The sequence below is a fragment of the Medicago truncatula genome, chromosome 8 (genome assembly GCF_003473485.1).
Source record: "Medicago truncatula cultivar Jemalong A17 chromosome 8, MtrunA17r5.0-ANR, whole genome shotgun sequence".
NCBI lineage: Eukaryota > Viridiplantae > Streptophyta > Magnoliopsida > Fabales > Fabaceae > Medicago > Medicago truncatula.
The window spans coordinates 8,323,420-8,343,662 of NC_053049.1; the positions used below are offsets into that span (position 1 = coordinate 8,323,420).

Genomic DNA, 20,243 nt, shown 5'->3' on the forward strand with positions numbered 1-20,243 from the left:
CCACATCTGTGATTTGGTAACAAAGCCAAATAAAATTAGATGAACATATATCATGGTAAAAATGGTGAGTTGGTGGTGATTTAACGGATGGAGGTTTATGTTCCTTTCTTTCATGAGAAGTTACGAAATAAATTAGAAATGGAAAGAAAATAAAAAATTAATTGGAACATGAGAGAAATGATAAGGAAAAAAAAGGAGTGTGTGCTTTTATGGGAACATATAAGGAATAGGCTGAATTGTCGATAATTTTACTGGTTCGATTCAGGAGTTGAACATTTTTTAGTAAGTATTTAACCAAAATAGTAGACTAACTAAACAAACGCCATGTTATTTTAAAATTTCTATTAAGTATTTATTTTGTCAAATCAACAACACACATGTTTTTTTTCCATTGTCAAATTTCACCAAAGAATAAAAGTGAAGGAGTTTGAAGTAGTTGAGGTTGAATAACAAAAAAAATATAGCATGAAAGAGAATGACATCCAATAACTAAAGTTTAAGATAAAAAAAATAAACAATTGACAACTGAAAACTAACAAAATAAATTATCATAATGTTGGGATTTTTGGGTGAGTCTTCACCGAGTTGGATGATCGTATTACGTCGGTAACAACCATACAAGTGAGATTGACACCACATATTTACATAAAACCTTAAGACATTATGTATTTCGGTCATCTCACTTATATGTTGTTCAAAATCTACTCTTCCATCGAGTGTATAACGTTAACTCACATTTGACACATTAACATATCCTAATGAATAATGTGACTATCTGCGTCCATAATTATGTAACGTAGTCAAATAAGGTCAAAATTAGGTACAACATGTTCAAAAAAGTTGATTGATGGTGATTTCATGAAGGGATGTTTATATTCCTTTCATCCATGAGAATAGAGAAAGGAAACTAGATAGAAAAATAAAACAAATATGAGGAAGAAGAAAATTGAACATGGGAGAAACATTAAGGTGAAAAATATGCAGTGTGTGTTTTGTCCATGAGAGTATAAAAAATAGATTGAATTATCGGTAATTATGTGGTTTTGTTGAAGAAGTTGAAGATTTTTGGGTAATTATTACAAAAAAAATAGACTTATTTAAAAAAACATTGTATCATTTTAAAATGTCTAATAAACATGTATTTTATAAATTTATCATGACACATTTACATTTTCCATTGTCACACCCCATCATAGATCATATGCGAAGGAGTTTGAATAAAAAAAAAAAGGAAAGTGAATGACATCCAAAAACAAAGTTTTACGGTAAAAAATGGTTAATTATGTAAATGTTCTCCATAAATATTAAGATTTTTTTCAGCCCCTTGATTTTTTATTTTTTTTTGTATATTCGGATTTTTTGTAAAACATAAAGATCTTGGATTTTTTTCCAAGAGCAGGGGATACTTTATCCCACAATGGACGCATTTGAGCACGTAAACGGATTCATTCTATCATTGGTTCCAGGAGACGAAAAGGAATATATTAGTTATGATTCGGTTTGCAAATAGACGAGAATAATGAGGTACAAAGCGTCAAATTATGGATTCGATAAAGAGAGTGACAAAACTGTTATGTTCAAAATTAATAATATGGGAAGAGGCACCAATAATCCATCGTTATTGTTTTGAGGCATTTGACCGAACCATGAGCGATATAATGTCTTATGATTATGTCGATATTACAGACAAACCTTTTGGGGGTGTTTATGTGGTTTCAGGCGGTGATTTCAGACAAATTTTGCCAGTGATAAGAAAAGGATGCAGACAAGACATACTTGCTTCATCCATCAACTCATCAAAGTTGTGGCGTCACTGTAAGGTTCGCACAATTACAACAAATATGTCTTTACGTGCTTCAACCGTTCATGCCGAGCAATATGAGATAAGAAAGTTTGTTGATTTGATGCTTTCAATTGGAGATGGAATACGATCCACTAACGAGAGTGGAGAAATTAACGTACTCATTCCTGATGAGTTGCTGATAAAAGATTCCTCTGATCCGTTGCGTTCTCGGGTTGATTTTGTATATCCGGATTTTTTGAAAAACATGAAGATCTCGGATTTTTTTTCAAGAGAGGGGGATACTTGCTCCCACACTGAACGCAGTTGAGCACGTAAACAAATTCCTCCTATCATTGGTTCCATGAGACGAAAAGGAGTATATCAATTTTGATTTGGTTTGCGAATCAGACGAGAATAGTGAGATACAAAGTGAATGGTTTACCCACAAATTCTTAAACAATATCAAGTTTTCCGATATTTCAAACCACAAGTTGAGATTTAAAGTTGGATGTCCAGTTATGTTGATGAGGAACATTGATCAAGAAACTAGATTGTGCAATTGGAATAGGTTGATTGTAGACAATCTTTGGAAGAACTTTATTGGTGCAACTGTTATTACCAAAAAAAAATGATGGTGAAAAAGTAATTATTCCAAGAATGAACTTATTTCCAAGTGATCCTAAACTTCCTTTCAAATTAACTACGAGACACTTCCCGTTGGTTTTGTGTTTTGCAATGACAATAAATGAAAGTCAGGGTCAGTCTTGAAATCTATCTTTCCGAACCAGTTTTTACTCATGGACAGTTGTATGTCGCTGTGTCAAGAATCACTTTCAAAATGGGATTGAAAATGGTTATACTGGATGAAGAAAATCGCGTGCGTACCGAGACCACTAATGTTGTGTACCGTGATATTTTTCGAAACGTTTAACCGGTCGTTCGTGGGTATGAGTTTTTCTCTCTCTTTTAAAATTGTTTGTAATATATATATATATATATTATTTGGATGTGAATTGGTTGTTGCTACTTGCAACCATTCTGATAGTTGCGTAAAGAAAGAGTAATGGATTGGTGATGTAGATAAACTACAATTCAGCAACTAACAATTGAGATCACACTTCTTATTTCATTGTATAAAGTTCAATGACATTTATTGTTGTGCAAAGAACAGGTTGAGTGATTGATTTGTTATAGAGACTAATATGTTACATGGTGTAATATTTTTTATCCCTTTTTCACAATATTTTTGGTCTCATGTACCTTCAGGTGCTGGTTTAGTGCTTCATGTGATATGATATCATTCAGATGTACACAAGCTGACGTTAATGGAATTTCTATGGCATTGAAATATAATTGACCAATTGCAATAGGTGCAATGCCTTCTCTTCGGCTGCGAAATTAACAATGTGTGATAAATTAAGGTGTTTATCTACTGAGACTTCAGTTTTTCTATTATCTGATGGAGCAACTCCAATATTCTCATATTCAATTTAATTTTATTTATAATGTTAGTATCCTTCTGATCTTTCTCATTTTTCCTAATGTAAGTCATACTCTTTTAGTGACCATATTATCAACTATATGTTCTGCTTCATTTTTTTTATACAATCAGCCATATATTTGTCTTTTTTTTTTTGTTCTTTGGAGCGCCTATGTCTATGTGCATGCACATGACAATTTTGTAGTCCCTTTTTCAAGTTTTTTTTTTTTTGTGTTTTTGTTGATGGGTTATTTTATAATATGCTTAGTTAAAAAATGTTATAGATAGTTGGTGTATTTGTCGTTGTTTGTTATACTTATTTGCTACGCGATTGAATAATTACAAATTCGTGTTGGATGTTAAGATGAATCAAGTGTATGCACGATATTAACTTTGTATATATAAGGGTATCCGCTATAGAAATCATGGAATTTGAAAGAAACTAGATATAAGGGCATCTGATAGAGACAATTTGTTGGGTAGGGACAATTAATTGTATATGTAGTGGTAGGTCTCAAGACTCTAATACCCCCAGTTATATGCACAACAACCAAAAAAAAAAAAAAACAAGACTCATTTCTCCGTTATTAATTTTAGTCATCCATGTAAAATATTCCGGCATTAAATACTAACATTTCGACGTTACATCCGTTAAATCATTCATGTTTAACGATGCGAAAATCCAAATAACTATATACACGTTGATATTTGTATATAATATGCAATTGAAAATACGATAACGATGTGTTTATTGATATATTGTGTATAAAATAATGAATTTGTCGTTTAATTAGATTTTATATAAAAATAATAATAATAGTCGGAATTCTAGCCCGTGCTTGGCACGGGTTTCCAAGCTAGTTATAAACATTTGCCTTAATTTTTCTTAAGAGTACATGTGGCATCTTCACATTCTTCATCTCATTTAATGTTTTCTTATCATCCAATCAAATTGAATTATGACTCTTTCATTTTTTTATTAGCCAATCAAGATGAACCATGACTCATTTAGTTTTCATCAACCAATCAAAATTGATCATGCCTTGATTTTTTTCCTTATATATAGACAATTTGTTTTTCATTATTTTTATGTGTCTCTTCCCCCATATTATTTTTTTTGTAATAACAAATATTTTATGTGTTTTAAAAGCATATAAGTTTAATCATTTGATTGTAAATTATAGGGTTGATTTTCTTTTTTATTTGTATCTAATTGTTAATTGTTGATGCTACTTTCTCAGGGTCCCATTAGTGAGCATGTGGCTACATTCAACGACTTGAAGACGTTCAACATCAACAATATAATTTTTAGTCAAGATAATGTTTTGTATTTGATATAGAATCAAGATGTTAGAGTTTAAATACCTTAGGTTGATTGAATATTTTTAATGAACATGATATGTCGAAAAACTAATATCAATAAATTGATTTAATCTTTATCTAAATTTATTTTATGAACTTTTGTCTTGCACAAATGATATATTACACATGCGCTCTTATTTGATAAATTCTAATTGATACTTTTAAACACATCTCCGGACATGTTAAATATCATCCTAAAGGTTGCATACAATTGGTTCACATCATCTAATTTGGACAAACCTTTTCTTATAAGAAGACATCTTAACTTCATCATGTTTTACTATGACGGATTTTCACTTCACATAGTTTCTTCAATAGAATGTATCAAAAGCTTCAATCAACCATTGATCAATAATCAGTTTATTTTTTTTGACAATATAGGACATAATCCTTTAAGTGTCATTTCATCTCATTTATTTGACAATCAATATATGACTTTTTTTCTCCTTTGATTTGTCAATTAGATAGTTACTATTAAATAATTTTTTCAGGGACTATTAAAAATATTGTTAATTTTGCTATCTACATTGTATTATAAATAACATCCATTTGCAAGCAATTCGACACACAATTTCAATAAAAAATTGTATTCTTTTCAATCTTTTGTCTCAATGTCGTGTCTTTTTTCTTTTTGTTTTCTTTGTTTTCTTTCTAAGTTTCAAGTATTTGATATTATTAACAAGCCAAAATTAATTATATTAACACGAAAGTTTCATATATTTGTATACTTAATAATTTTATATAGTTCACAAATATTCTTTTTTTCCTTTTATTAAGGATAATAATGATAAAGCAATTTAAGAGTAATTAATATGTCATTTAATTTAAATTAGAATGATTTCATAAAGGTTAAAATGTCTCATTAAATTATTTAGAATGAAAAGATCTCATTTGATGGATGAGAAGGAAAAAGAAAATAAATTAAATAATAGCGTTAATTATAACCCTTAATTAAAGGAAACAACTAAACCAAAAAAAAGATGGAAACAAACAAATATTGAAGTATATTATATCAAATAAATGAAAGATATTTAAAATTCAAAACGTTCAATTTTTCTATGCGTATAAAAAAACTGAATTATTTGAATCTTTTAACTTTTTTTATATTAATGTTTTACCTTCATTTCTTTTGAGGTACTATTTAATTTACAAACAAAAAAATTTGTCATTAATTTTGAAATATTATATTTTTATAATTTATAATAATTATATTTTATGCGTCATTTTAATTGGGTTAATTCTATAAATATTAAATTGTGTTGTTTAATTGACCAGACATTTTTGTTAAAGAGGTCAAATAAAAAATGAAAATGTTCTTTAAATAATATCCTCAATTTTAGCCATTAATTAAACGAAATAAAAAATTTAAATTATATTGCAAAGAAAGAATGATGTGCTATCGAAATTCAAATAATTGAGATTACTTAGAAAAAATTATTGAATATTTTAAGTTTTTTTAAATAAACAAATTTTTTTTTGTTTTTTGGGAATATTTCATGTATTTGAAAAATTTATCGTTAAATTTTCAAAAAAAAAAAACAAATCTCTATTTCAAATACTTTAATTTGAATAATTTAACATATTTAATATTTTCTTTTTTTGTGATTTTTTTCATTTTAAATTAATGTGGTCATTTAAATTAAAATGATCCTATTAAATGTCTCATTTATTGGGTTAGATGAAAAGAAATGTTACTTAAATGATATCATTATATGGTAACATCTTTTGATAATAGTATTCCTAATCAAGGTTGACTCAACTAATAAAGATACCCAACACACTTTCTAATCACTATCCGATTCTTTACCTCTTATTGAGGCCTTTCTGAAGTTCACTAAATTCTTGTCATTGTGCTTTAACTCATTCCTTTTAATGTAAAGGTTGTACCGTCTAACAAACAAGCTCATTTTCTCTTCATTTATAGCATCATCGTCGGATCCATCATCATTTTGAACCGAATAGGTAGAGACGGACGAAGTGGTGCTTAAAGAAATAGACTTCCTTTCCTTCTTCTTAGAGTCATCCTCACTTGCCTTGAAGCGATTAATCTCATGCTCATGTCCCTTTAGTTTGCCAAAGAGTGTGATCATACTAAGAGAATTGAGATTTTGTGATTCCTTGACGGCGGTAACTTTGGGCTGCCATTCCTTTGTCATACATCTCAAAATTTTATTAGTGCAATCTTGGTTTGAAATTGTTTTACCAAGGTTTTGCAACTTGTTTACAATATGAGTAAATCTCATTTGCATGGAATAGATGGTTTCACCATCTTTCATACAAAAAAGCTAATATTGTTGCACAAGGGTATTAATTTTTTATTGTTTAACTTCGTTAGTTCCTTTGTGAAGGATTTTCAATGCATCCCACATTCTTTAGAGGTCTTACAATGAGAGACGAAATGATACTCATTAACCCCAAGAGAGGATATGATATTATTTCGTGCCTTCAAATCGTATTGGACTTTCTTTTTGTCATCATCGCTTCAATCGGCCTTTGGCTTGTCTTATGCTACACCGTTGGTAACAACTTGCGGTTGAAACCGCCCGTTGGCCACGACGTCCCACACATCCATATCCACCGATTGGATGTGAACTCTCATGCATTCTTTCCAATAGTCATAATTTTCTCCGTCGAAAATAGGTGCTCTATTGCACGCCCCCTTGGGCTCCTTACTAGCCATATGGATCAACTCTTTCGGTAGTTAGCTGTAAGAAGAGACCAAGCTCTATAATACCACTTGTTGTTTATATGGCTATTAAGTTGCTAAGCTAGAGGGGGGTGAATAGCTTTTTGAAAATATTTCAGAGTTTATTTAAATTCACGTTTAATAAAATTGACTATTGAATTCGTGCGTGAACAATCACAATAATAGACAAATAGCTCAAGCAATGTGGATTAAGATTTCAATCTTAGAATTGAGAGATTCACGATTCAAATCATATATACAATCAAAATTCAATCACCTTGAACAATTAACAAACCTAGAGACAATTTCAAACCAAACCTATATTACAATAAACCTAATTATCAATTGAAAACACAATACACATGAAATTGAATAATTGAATTGATATTTCAATTAATTGATCCAAGTAAAATTGTTTTAACCTAAATCAAATGAATTTAGATTAATCTTTTGAGAAAACACAACTTATATCAACACTAGCAATTCTCTAATCAATTATTCAATTAATCAAGTGCAATATTGAAAAGTAAAGAGTAGAGAGAGAAGAGAGAACACCGGTGTTTATAGTAGTTCACCCTTTTTCGTCATCGCTAAGGGCTACATCTACTCTACTTGATGAAGTACTCCTTCACCAATGATGTGATCCTAAAATTCTCTCTCTTGACAAGAATAATAAATTCATTGTGGAATAAAAGAACCAAATTAATTTTGGGTTCAAAGTTTTATTTTCGTAGGTCATGATATGTCTGTCTTGTTTTGGCTATATTTGGAGCTCTGGATGTCCGTTTGAGGTGATCTTTAACTCGTTTGAAAGCTTACGGAATTCTCTACATTTTATCTATTTGACTCAAGAGCAAATTCGGAATATTTAACGGTTTAAAATGAGTTGTAAGTTGAAAACGTGGTTAAAGTGTGTAAGCTGAAGAATTAAAGGTGGTGTTTGTGGAATTGTAACGTCTAGAAATAATAAGCCTTCACAAATCAATGTGCAAATGAATATGTAACCTCCTCATGCATTGATTAGCCACCAACTTAGAGAGTCATTTTGTAACCTCTTATTTGCATTAATCAGCCACCAAAACATTATTGTAATTAGTGGCTGCATTTCCTTTCATTTTCTAAGAGTTTTAGAGTCAAAGTCCTCATGTAATAAGCTCATATAAATAGAGCACGAAAATGATATGTAAACAAGTAGAATTTTGATATAAAAAAAAAATACACTTTGTGTGTTGTGAAGCTTTGCTTCTTTTTGGTTCTGGATTGAACCAAGTTTATCGAATCTTATCAATGGCTTCCTTACCATTGTGGCAATTCCTCAAAGCTTAGCATTCCTTCTTGGATTGGAAGTGAATGTGACGCATTCTATCACCATTTCTTTTCCCAAATCCATTTTTTTATTTTACTTTTTATCCCAATACGATTTTTGTCCTTCATCAACCAAGGTCATCCACTATGTAACAAAAGTTGAATACAACGTGTTTACAAGATTTCCTTGAAATTAAACCTAATTCTTCAACCCTATTGAAAACACTCCCCCAAACTTCAAGTACCCCTTGAATTTGGTGCTCCTTGAATCTTCAGATCCTTGATTACCCGTGCGCTCCTTTGAACTCTTCACTCGAGTCTTCAATGCTACGTTCGGAAAACGAACCCCCTTCGACTTCAAGAACGATTAAAAAGACCCCCAAAACCTTTGGAGGTGGAATGAGATCCTTCACTTCACTTCAAAGCCTTGATTAAACCCAATCAATCTTCTTGAGAGAACCAAACTAAAATCGTTATAGCACCCTAGCAAATCAATGTATCTCAAAGAGCAAAGTGATTCTAAGAAAAGGTATTTAATCTTGAAGAATTTATGTTCTAAGAGTTTTTGAGACCTAGAGAGAATAGATGTAAATGATTCAACGATTTATGAGTTATGAGGAGAAGGGTTAATAAAGTAAGGGACAAAAGGTCAAAATTTTCGCACAAAATAGACATAGTGAATCGATTCACCTAATGAATGAATCGATTCAAACAACTAAAAGACAAGTCTGAAAGAGAAAATAGGATATGAAGTACATGTCAAGACAGGATTGAAACGATTCAAACAACCCATATGTAGGTTTGAATCGATTCAATGCTGGAGTGAATCGATTCAGAGAGAGTCAGAGACTTTGATGATACGATTCCCAGATAAATGATACGATATAGGCATGAATCGATTCATAAGTGTTATGAATCGTATCATATAAAGTCATAGACTTTTGTGATACGATTCAGATAAGCAGTGAATTGATTCATGCAGGCAAACCACGTTTTTTGAACAGACACAAGGACACTCTAAGGAACACATGTTTGCGAGAGGTGCTTTAACAAAATCTAAGGCAAGCAAAACATAATCAAGTAATCTAAGTAACAACAATAAAACCTAGCATCATCAAAACAATAGCTTAGAGGCTTCACCTAACCCAAGGCTAATGCATTGGTATAAAAGTGTCCTAAGTAGGGCTAGGCTATGAAGCCTTATCCTGACAATTGTAGCTTCAGGTACAGACATGAATAACTCTCGGTCTAAATGGTGATCTACTCTAGACCCCCCTGTGTACCACGTGATTTGTCGGATGGTTTGTCGTCTTGGACCTCTGGGGCGTTGTCAGCTCGCTTTGTTTCCTCGTAGTATAAGTACTTCTCCACTTTCTCCAACATATTGTTGAAGTTTGTCGGCCTTTCAATCGCGTTGTGCTCCGCAAACTTGGATTCTGGGATTATGTCTATTCTCTAGAACCGATCCCAAATCCACATTCACATAAGTGATTTTATGAACATTACTTTTGTAGCTATGTACTCCTCTCCACTTTAGATTATAGATCTCATCCTCTTATGTATTACAATTGTAATAAAGATTACAATGGGTAAAAAAATTAAAAGAAAAAAATGAAGAAAAAAAAGGATAATGTTTCATTGACACATTTTTCTCCATACACACAATGTGCCACCCATAGTAAGAGTGTGTGAGAGACAAAAAAAGTGATTTTTTTTTTTGTATGGGGACCACGTGGACACATGTCACAATTGTGTGTGGGTGTACAAGTGGTACATGCCACCTAAGGTGGTCTATGTATTTCCAAAAATAAAATAAAATATAAGGCTTGAATTGAAGGGTGTTTTGGTATTTTGCCATTAACCCTAATCACATTCTTCTTAATCTATTCTTCTCTTCTTTCTCCTACGAATTGTGAGAGCGATCTCTATGTTTGTCAAAGGAAGAACTCAACCACACCTTTTTCTACCCTTTAGCATCCGCGAATCCGGTGTGTTGCAGGTTCTTTCTCTGATCCATTATCCTTCTACACTGTACCATTGTGCAGTAGAAGAAACTAATCATGAAGAGATAATTAAGATATTAAAATATTAGAAACTAATTTTACGCTATAAACTAGAAAGATATCAAATTTGTTATATTCTAACGATTATTTCTATCACCGTTATGGATTCTGGTTTGTAATTGAATGGAGTGCAAATACTTTTTTTTGCCATTTCATGTTTTTGTTTGCTAATCTATTTAGCAATTGTATTTCATAGTGTGTCATATATGATGTAGCTTATTTAATCCATTTTGGTCGCTTTTCTTATAATGGGGAAAATACTTAAATTTATGAAATTATTGCACAGGCCAAATGGAGTCATATGTTGCGAAAATGGAAGGAGAATCTCATGGAGCTGTTGGTGTGCTTGGAGGCGTGGCAGCAGTTTCTGTTGTGGCGGCGGCTGTTGTCCTGACTTACAAATCATACGGAATGTAAGGCTGAGTTACATTGTAATGTATACAACCCGAATTTCACGAGTTGATTGAATTCTATTTATTTCTTCCTCGTTGTTTGTTATTATACAAAGTATAAAGTGATTTTGCTTTAATGACAATGGATGTATTAAGAGTTAGGGGCCGGGGTTTCCAAAAGTGTTGACACAGTTTTCCTTTTTGCTGCTCTTTCCATTTAAAACACTCTTATTCTGTGCCTTTAAATTGAAACCCACAGTCATTGATTTGCAAATGATCAAGTTCCTTATTCCCCTTTCATTGAAAACCTCAAAAGCAAGACTACAATTGGAATATGTGTTAACATTTGCAAACAACTCTCTATCATGATGATTCCCTTGTGGTTTGTTTCCCTTGTCAAAGTTGCTGCCTGATTGCATTTGTTTATCCATTAATAGTTTAAGCAGAAAACTATTCAGCGGTTCTATTTAGTAGTGTGTCATCTATTATGATGTGTAGTCTCTTAATGTATTATTTATTATAACGGGGTATATATAATAGTTAAATTTATAAAATTATTGCAGAGGACAAAAAGTGGAGGGAGCAGATGCCCAAAAAGTTGAATATGGAAAAGATCCCTTCGAGGACAGTTTGGATAATGAGACTAAAATTTTTCGTAGGTATATGCAGAATTGTTATGAAGAAAATTGTAGACGACATGTAAGTTTGGTACTAAAATGCAATAATCATTTGTTAAGGTTCCTTTTGATTGAATGTGTTTGTTTCATTTGTTACTAACCTTGCTTTGACCATTTAAGAATATATGAGAATATTTTCCCTCAAAAAAAAATAAATAATAATAAATGAGAATATGTAGTAGTCCTATTTAGTAGTATTTCTCACTTAACGCGTTTATTGCATTTTCTGTGCTTTCCTTATAACGTTGCAGGGGCCAGAGAAAGTTTTTAATAAAGATAACAAAAAGGACAAGAAGAATTGCGTGCTTGGTGGTGGTGTGGCAGCAGTTCTTGCTGTGGCAGCAATTGTGGTCGTCCTGACTTGCAAATCTTAAAAAATGGCAGACTGAATTAGACTCTAGTGGTAGGTTATGGATTTCTGGCAATGTCTTCGAATGTTATCTTTATTATGGTTAAACTATGACATTGTGCATGTAACGACCTAGATTTTGTTGCAAGACATTATTGAAGGAAAATCGATTTTAATACAGAATAAGCAGCGGAAAATAATTCGATTTTCTTTTCTTGGATCATTACGAATTACACATGAATCAGTGATTCGATTGTTACCTCGAAGTGTGAAACCGAAAACTGAAAGCTGGAATCTGGAAACCGGAATCACGATCACAGCAAAGCAAGCAGCAAAGCCTCTAGCAAGTCCACACGAACAGTGCTCCTCCAAAACTCGGTGCTAGCCAAGGAATCAGAAGTTTCAGAGAGCTAGGGTTTCTTCAAAACGCGTAACCTCAAACTTCAGCACTAGGGTTCTATTTATAGAACTCCTTGTGTGTTATGCAAGTCAGAAGCCATTATTGAACTTCACTAAGCCCAATAACGAGTTTAGTAATATTGCTAACTAATTAGCGTTATTTACTAAACGCACCCCTTATATAAGTCGTACTTATATATTTCTCTTTTGACTGTTCTTTGTGTGTGACCCTATAGGTTCTAGTCACGTTGGCAATAATATTAAATCTGATATTTAATATTATAAACAATGAGCGGTATCTAGCAACACATCATTGCTACCCAAGTGACAAGAATGTCAAGTGATCTGACGAAACCTCTCATGGTAATATTCATGTGTACAATTACTCCTTTATCTCGATACCTTATATTGATCCCAAGGCATAGATATTGTCATCCTTGTATAGATCAATAATTATATTTCTTGATTCCGAAATATATTGAATAACGAATAAGTCCAATATCTCATATTGACTTAGTTCGGCATGGCCATGCAGTTTTACAGTCATATTTCATCAAGAGGCCTAAAGATATATCTTCTGTTAATGAGGAGGGACAAATCTCATCTAGGACACTCATGCCCCTTAGCATGATTCATCAAGTACCCATCAACCAACGTTATGATCATCCTTTTACAGACAACGTTAGAATGGCAACAAAGCACTTGAGTCCACATCTAGGGATCATAGTGGTTTCAGGTCTAAGAGCGATATACATTATTATCATTGTGAGAATATCTTATGACAATTTCATAACTTACTATGTAGTATTCTCACGGTGGGTCAATCCAATATAAATATTACTCTTAATATTTATACCTATGTATAGACTTGATATCTCATATCTATGACCCATGAGATGCGGTCATCAGTCTACATACATAATAGTCTCGATGCTTTATTATTATCCTTTATTCATATTAAAGCTTTGACTACAGACACATTTAAGAATAGTGTTATTTAAGATAATGTAATCTCATGATTAAGTCACACTTAATATATTATTACACGAATTATCTATTCTAAGGACTTTATTAACATTATCTAAATATAATAAAGAGTGTCATACATTATTCAATAATAAAAGTCATGATACATAAGATAAGTTTAACATAAACTATTGGCCTCTAGGGCTTACACCAACAATTACAACTACATTATTTTATTTTATTTTATTTTATTCCAAAAAAATGCTACTATTTAATTTTCTTCTTGGAAGCTTTTCGGCATTCCTATGTAACTTAATTTTCTTTTTTTAAGGTGATTAACTTATTCAATTAGACTGAATAAGTTTTACAATGAATAAAATCATTTAATAATTTGTTGTTAAAATCAATAGCGTTTCAATATAATCCACATATCCTAATCGAGTTAACTATTTATTTTTAAATTATAATTCAACAAAACTCATATTTGTCCCCTGCATGCATATGGCAATAGATCGTTCTGCTTCAACCTTCAAACTCATCAATACCTAAAATATTTGTGTAAGGATCATCTTTCATAAACCACAAAACATATAAATCAAACCAAACATATGGTTCAATAGCATAAAATAAATTGTACAAGACATAAGTGGTCATGTAGTTGCAAGAAATATGATCGTTCCTATCCCTACTGGTGTTGTTCCAGGAAGGGTGGTGATGTTTTTGTGTTATGTTAGAAGTCCCCATGATCCGTCTTCTTTTTGTCCTTTTGTACTTTTTCTTAGTGGGAACCGCCTTGCGGCTACCTCGCCCTCCAATTGTCTCTAACCGCCCTTCAGCCATGCGTTTGAATATTCCATCTCTCTTTTTTGTCCTCGCCCATATGTGGCAGCAGTTGTGGTCATCGTGACTTGCAAATCTTAAAAAATGGCAGACTGAATTAGACTCTAATGGTAGGTTATGGATTTCTGGCAATGTCTTCGAATTTATCTGTAACGCCTCAATTTTCTATAAACTATATTTTCATATAATTATGTACATATGTGTTCAATTGATAATAAGTTACTAACTATTATTTTTAGGTCTGTAAAAAAAACAATTATTTTTAGGTGATTTTATCTGTATATGTGTGCCAGTAAATATTGAGCTATTTTCGAGTACACTAGTATTAATAAGTGCGTGCATAGTTTTATTTAACTGCTTATACCTATCGTCATATTTTAATTATTTATTGTATAAAGAAATCCCTTGATAATTTTGGTAATAGTGAGTAATTATATATAGAGGAGGGATTCATTGACTCCAAGAGTACATATCTATATGAGCAGGATCCGTTGACACCTGGTGTCAACGGATTCGTTGACACCAAATATTAATCGTTGATTTCGTTTGATCTAATGGTTTACAATTGTTCAATTAAAAGTATCATGTGACCATATCTTTTGGAGATTTTCATCCCATAAATATTCATAATTTCTTTTTGGAATAATAAATATTTCTAATTCGTTCTAACGGTTTCTCTCTTTCTCCTGTTGGTCATCTTGTTATGAAAATGACTGCAAACAACAACCAGCGATGCTATTTTCCACGAAACACTCATCCATGAATTCCACGATGGGAGTGAAAAAACTTGGCTATCACGATCAGTTTTTTTTTTTTTTTTTTTTTAATAAAAAGAAGTATACATATTTGTTGTTGCAAAGAAATCATGGTTCGGTGGTGGTGTAATAGTGGTTTTCGTTAATCAAAATTTCGTGGGAAATAGTATTATCCTTTGGATTAACATAACATAGATCAAATATAGCCACTTATTTTTAATTAAAAGATATGCTTTTGTTTATTGCTTTGTTAATTTTTTACTATTCATGATTGCCTCGTACTGTAAAAAGAAGAAGATGAACACCATGAAAATAGTTTTGAAAGTTAGAGCATGGAAAATGACTAATGGGAGAAGATAGGGAAACTGATAAAATTAATTAGGAATATGTATTATTTCCGAAAAAATATTATGAATATTTATGGTATGGAAATCTCAAAAGATATGGTCATATGATGCTTTTATTTGAACAAATGTGAACCTTTAGATCAAACGAAATCAACGGTTAATATTTGGTGTCAACGAATCCGTTGACACTTGGTGTCAACGGATCCTGACTCTAATTGAAGTATTATCATATATGTAATCTAATCGATTCAAATTGCCAGATTCCTATATCAATCTCCATGGGGTTATATATGTTAATCTAATCAATGATCTATATGTGGCTTTATTGGAACTTATGAACCTGATCATGGGGTTATATACGTCCACTTCCATCCTTCGCCACCACTGCATCCTTCGCCACCACAAACCTGGTTACACTAATTACAGAGATTCACCCCAAGTAACTAATAACATAGAAGTTTATATTTCTAAGATGTATTATTATACTATATATATGTACATTTTATTTATTACTAAGAAATAATAATATTGTTGCAGGGTACAAGTAGAGGTGATAATACAAAGTTTGGTGAATGAGCGATTGGATCCAAACATTCAACAAAAGAGGAAACAAGGGACAAAAGCTGCTGCTTTAGAAGATGTGAGTTGTGCTGGTCTAGATGGAACTCTTGGCCTGAAGAAGAAGAAAAAGAGTGGAGCAAAGAGGAACAGAATGAAGATAACAAATAATACTATTAAGCATCACAAAGCGTCTCCGATATCAGAGTTCAAGTTTGCATATACAAGAAAGCCTGTGGAACGTGTCATGCACGGGACCGCAGATGCTAAACATGATAGAGATGTGATTGGTTGGTTGCCGGAACAGCTCTAACCAGCGGAGGAGACTTTGTTGAGGGCTGCTGAGATGTGGCGGCAGAGGTCTATGCATGGTGACCCTGATGCACCTCATTCAAGAGTTCTTAATTAGAACTCTTCGTGGTGAAGACTTTTGAATTTCATGAGATAAATGAATGTTCATCTATAAGTGTGATTTCAATCAATAATAATATTAGTGTATTGTGCAAATAAATCAACTTTATACATCTTCACTTCTTTAGAAACTAAATTAATTTTATATAGTTTGGTGAATGCAGTTTATTTAGATAGTAAAATGATACTATTGGGATCTGGAAAATGCTACCAATATTTGATATATATTGGGATCGGAATATCTTTCATAAGTCTTTTTTCGTAGTAGAAAAAGGCCGATTCATGTTCCAATTCTGCCAACTAAACTTTGAGAGAATGATCAAAGGTGGTAGAATTGGAACATATATTTGTCTTGTTCTAGTAGGGTAATTGTAACTCTTTTCCCTCATATCTCCAATTTGAAGCCAACCTATCTTCTATAAATATCTGTCGATGAAACAATTTGATTGAAATCACGACGCAAAAAAGAAAAAGACTAATGAAATTCACGATGTTGTGAGATTTACATAGCAGCACCCATATTAATAGCCTCTCAAACAATCGAAATCCCATCAAATCAGCTCAAAATCACAACAAATCATGTGGAATAAAGACACAATCAGCCAACAATGGAATGTTGCATATTCCAGCATAATAAATGTTTGATATGTGTTATTTTATAAATAAATGTTTGTTGTATGTTCATATTTTGTTCTGTTAGTGAGGAAATCTGGAAGATAGCATGTTTATGGGAGATGGGAGACCATTAACAATTGAAGCTCTAATGGTTGTTCTGCATGTAAAAGTGGTGCCTTGCTTCCTGTGCAAATTACTGGCGGTCCAGAACTTTGAATTAATGTAGACAATTTATTTATAAAAAATTGCTAGCAGTATAATAATTTTTATTTTAACATGAAAATTAGTTGTGCCAAGTTGATTATAACAATGTATGACTCGTCAAGTTGATTATGAATAATGAAGTAAGATTGCTAAGTAAAATTATCGACCCTCAGATTATACATAGTTTAGTTGGTATGAACATTGCATTATACATGCTGCAGTCGAGTTTCAATTCTCAGATTTCCTACTTATTCATCTTAACTGTAAATTTCTAACCACTATTTTGGGATGTCTATGAAATAGATACAGAAGTGACAACACCTTTTCGCAAAGCTAACATATGTTTTGAAGACACATTTAAAATGGGACAACAAAAGAGAGGGGAAAATAGTTATTGATTAGTACTGGATGAGTTTATTTATCCTCAACCATCTTCTTTCGTATCTCATGAGCCACATTAAACACTTTTTATTCTTTGCATGATGCTGCAAGTAAAATGAACAGAAGTTAAGCATTACTAAATAACTTGAATTTGCTTTGAAGTTAAAGGTGTACCTTCAATGCACAATATGCTCACAGAAATATATAGTGCTTGCACTTGGTTGAGACCGGATCCACAAATGGTAACGAGTCTTCATCATCTTCATCATTCAAACTAGCACTCTCCTCTTCTGCATCCTCACCTGCAGATGATATGTAAGATTATTTGTGAATATTGTGAAAGCCTAGGAACTATGTGGGAGATATATATAGTGAACAAAATAAACTCTCTTAGGACTCAACTTGATGAGATCAGTAGTTTCGGCTATTTTAACAGATGGGGTAATGTTGCAGCACGTAAGAGCATTTGTTTATTGTCATAAAAATAACAACAAATAATTTAGTTTGTTTGGATACACCTATATAAAAAGATTTTGAATTTTTCTAGTTGCACCCTAGTTAATCATGGTTGCACCCCAAAATGACAAGATTACCCTTTCATAAAATTTGATTTTCAAAAAGTCTATTCCTTCTTTTTTGGTTACACCCCAAAACCCTTCTTCCAAAACCATAATTCTCCAATCGATCGATTGTGTTCTGCGAAGATTTTCAAAACCATACTTTCTCACGTCCATTCATGATTTCAAAGAAAATTCGAAGCAAATCAGGTTAGCAAGTGTTGTTCTTCAATCGATTGTGTTTTTCTTTTTATGGGTTCTCAGTTCTGATTTTGTGTTTTCCTTGTTCTGCGATTCACAGTTCTGCGATTTTGTAAACTCAGTTTAAGTAGGTTCATGTAAACTCAGTTTAAGTAGGTTCATGTAAACTCAGTTTAAGTAGGTTCATGTTAACTCAATTTAATTTACATGAACCTACTTAAACTGAATTTAAGTTAACCTTGCCAATGTAAATTAAAACCGTAATCGTACAGTGCATCATTGCAGTTGAAGGAAAAAAATTGAAACTAGCAAATAGAAGAAGAAATTCACTTACTTATATCCAATTGAGTATGGATGAAAAATATTTTGATTCACTCTTTAATTTTCATGGAGATTGATATTGAACATCAAATTGTTTGATCGATCGCTTTGTGGGGTGAAAGAGGGTGAAACTCGCTGACAATGAATAAAATTAGGGTTTTAAGAAAATTTATATAAAAGGGCAATTTTGATATTATAAAAAATTTTAAAAAAAAATTGGGTGTAACCAGAAAAACATGGGGTGTAAATAGAAAAACTCAAAGATTTTTTGTTATAAAATTAGTTCAATCTTTTGAACCATATTTTCTCTTTCTTCTACAAAAAAATATAATTTTTGGGAACCCACCAACTTTTCATTTGAAGTTAGTTTTAGATTCTAATTTTTTTTTAAAAACTGTAACAAATAGATACAATACTTTTAAAAATGATTATTATTTAAAAAATAATAAATTTTTTTTTAAAAAACTATAACAGTAGAGCTTTAAGCTGACATAATAAATGACATGACATGTTAATTCAACTTTTTTTAATTAGGTGACATTTTTTGCTCAATTTGAAAAAAAAAAATAGTTAAACATAAATAATTTTTTTTAAAAAAAATTCTTTATCTTCCCTTTCATCACATTCATTACCAACTTCATCATCAATCCCATTAAAACTCATTCCTCTTTCATCTTCCCCACCTTCATCTTTCTCTTCACATTCATAACTTCATCATCAAATTCATCAAACTTGGACATTGAAAAAAAAAATTGGAGATGGGGGAGAATATTAGGGATTTTGAAGAAAAAAACAGAAATGAAATGAATTGAAGAATTGAATAGGGATTCTGGAACATTAGAATGGAGTTTTGAGAGAGAAACATGCAAGAGTGAGAAATTGAAAGAAATTGTTTTTTTATATTTTGATTTTTCAAAATTAATGTTAATTAATAATAAATGCATTTAGAAAAAATAAATAAATAAATAAATGTCAAGTCAGAACACCATCTAATTAATACATTATTATTTTCCTCCGTTAAAAAGAGGAATTTTATAAATTTAACATAAGAGTATGTATATATGATTAAGAAAATAATTTACCTTCTGCCCCTCAGTTTTTGTATCTGTACATCACAAATTTTCAAAACTCGTTTTCATATAACTTTACAAAATCCCAGCAAGTATCTTAAATTTTCGTAAGCTTTGACTTTGTTGAATTTTCAACAAACTTTAACTTTGTCGGAACAAAAATATCTATGAATCAAGTTGAAGTTAATTTTAATGAAATTCTAGTAAACGTGTATTCCACTTTAGAGAAACATACTTCCTCCGTCCCAAATTGTATGACATTTTGGACATTTCACACCTATTAAGAAATGTAATTAATATTGTGTGAGAAATATATATTATGAGTTGTTTTACAAAATTATCTTTAATAAATGATATGGGAAAGATAAATGAAATAATTGAAAAAAGAAAGAGTAATAAATAGTTAAGAATATAATAGGAAAAATAACATTAATGTTTCATTGGTATTGTAAAGCGGCGTATAATTTGAGACAATTTTTTTTTTCTAAAGTGACATACAATTTGGGACGGAGGGAGTATTC

The 20,243-nt window shown here is 31.6% G+C and overlaps 1 protein-coding gene across 3 annotated transcripts; it reads left to right on the forward strand.

Annotated features, from left to right (window-relative positions):
• The first annotated feature begins 10,477 nt into the window (after positions 1-10,477).
• Positions 10,478-12,297, forward strand: LOC11444634 (uncharacterized). Of its 3 annotated transcripts, none has more exons than XM_003627406.4 (4): positions 10,478-10,615; positions 10,966-11,092; positions 11,635-11,770; positions 12,000-12,297. In XM_003627406.4, exons 2-4 carry the CDS (start codon positions 10,971-10,973, stop codon positions 12,120-12,122), a joined length of 381 nt encoding a protein of 126 aa, XP_003627454.3. In that variant the 5' UTR covers positions 10,478-10,615; positions 10,966-10,970; the 3' UTR covers positions 12,123-12,297. The 3 variants fall into 3 exon arrangements, with proteins under 3 accessions (XP_003627454.3, XP_024629699.1, XP_039685493.1); XM_024773931.2 differs by having other exon boundaries at positions 10,478-10,604; XM_039829559.1 differs by having other exon boundaries at positions 10,478-10,604; positions 11,635-11,695.
• Positions 12,298-20,243: the final 7,946 nt, after the last annotated feature.

Excerpts from the sequence above, each read along its gene's own strand:
- LOC11444634 (XM_024773931.2), top strand. The coding sequence starts at position 10,544 with ATGTTTGTCAAAGGAAGAACTCAACCACACCTTTTTCTACCCTTTAGC. Across the intron at positions 11,093-11,634 it reads ACTTACAAATCATACGGAAT|AGGACAAAAAGTGGAGGGAG; the intron begins GTAAGGCTGAGT and ends AAATTATTGCAG. Across the intron at positions 11,771-11,999 it reads AAGAAAATTGTAGACGACAT|GGGCCAGAGAAAGTTTTTAA; the intron begins GTAAGTTTGGTA and ends ATAACGTTGCAG.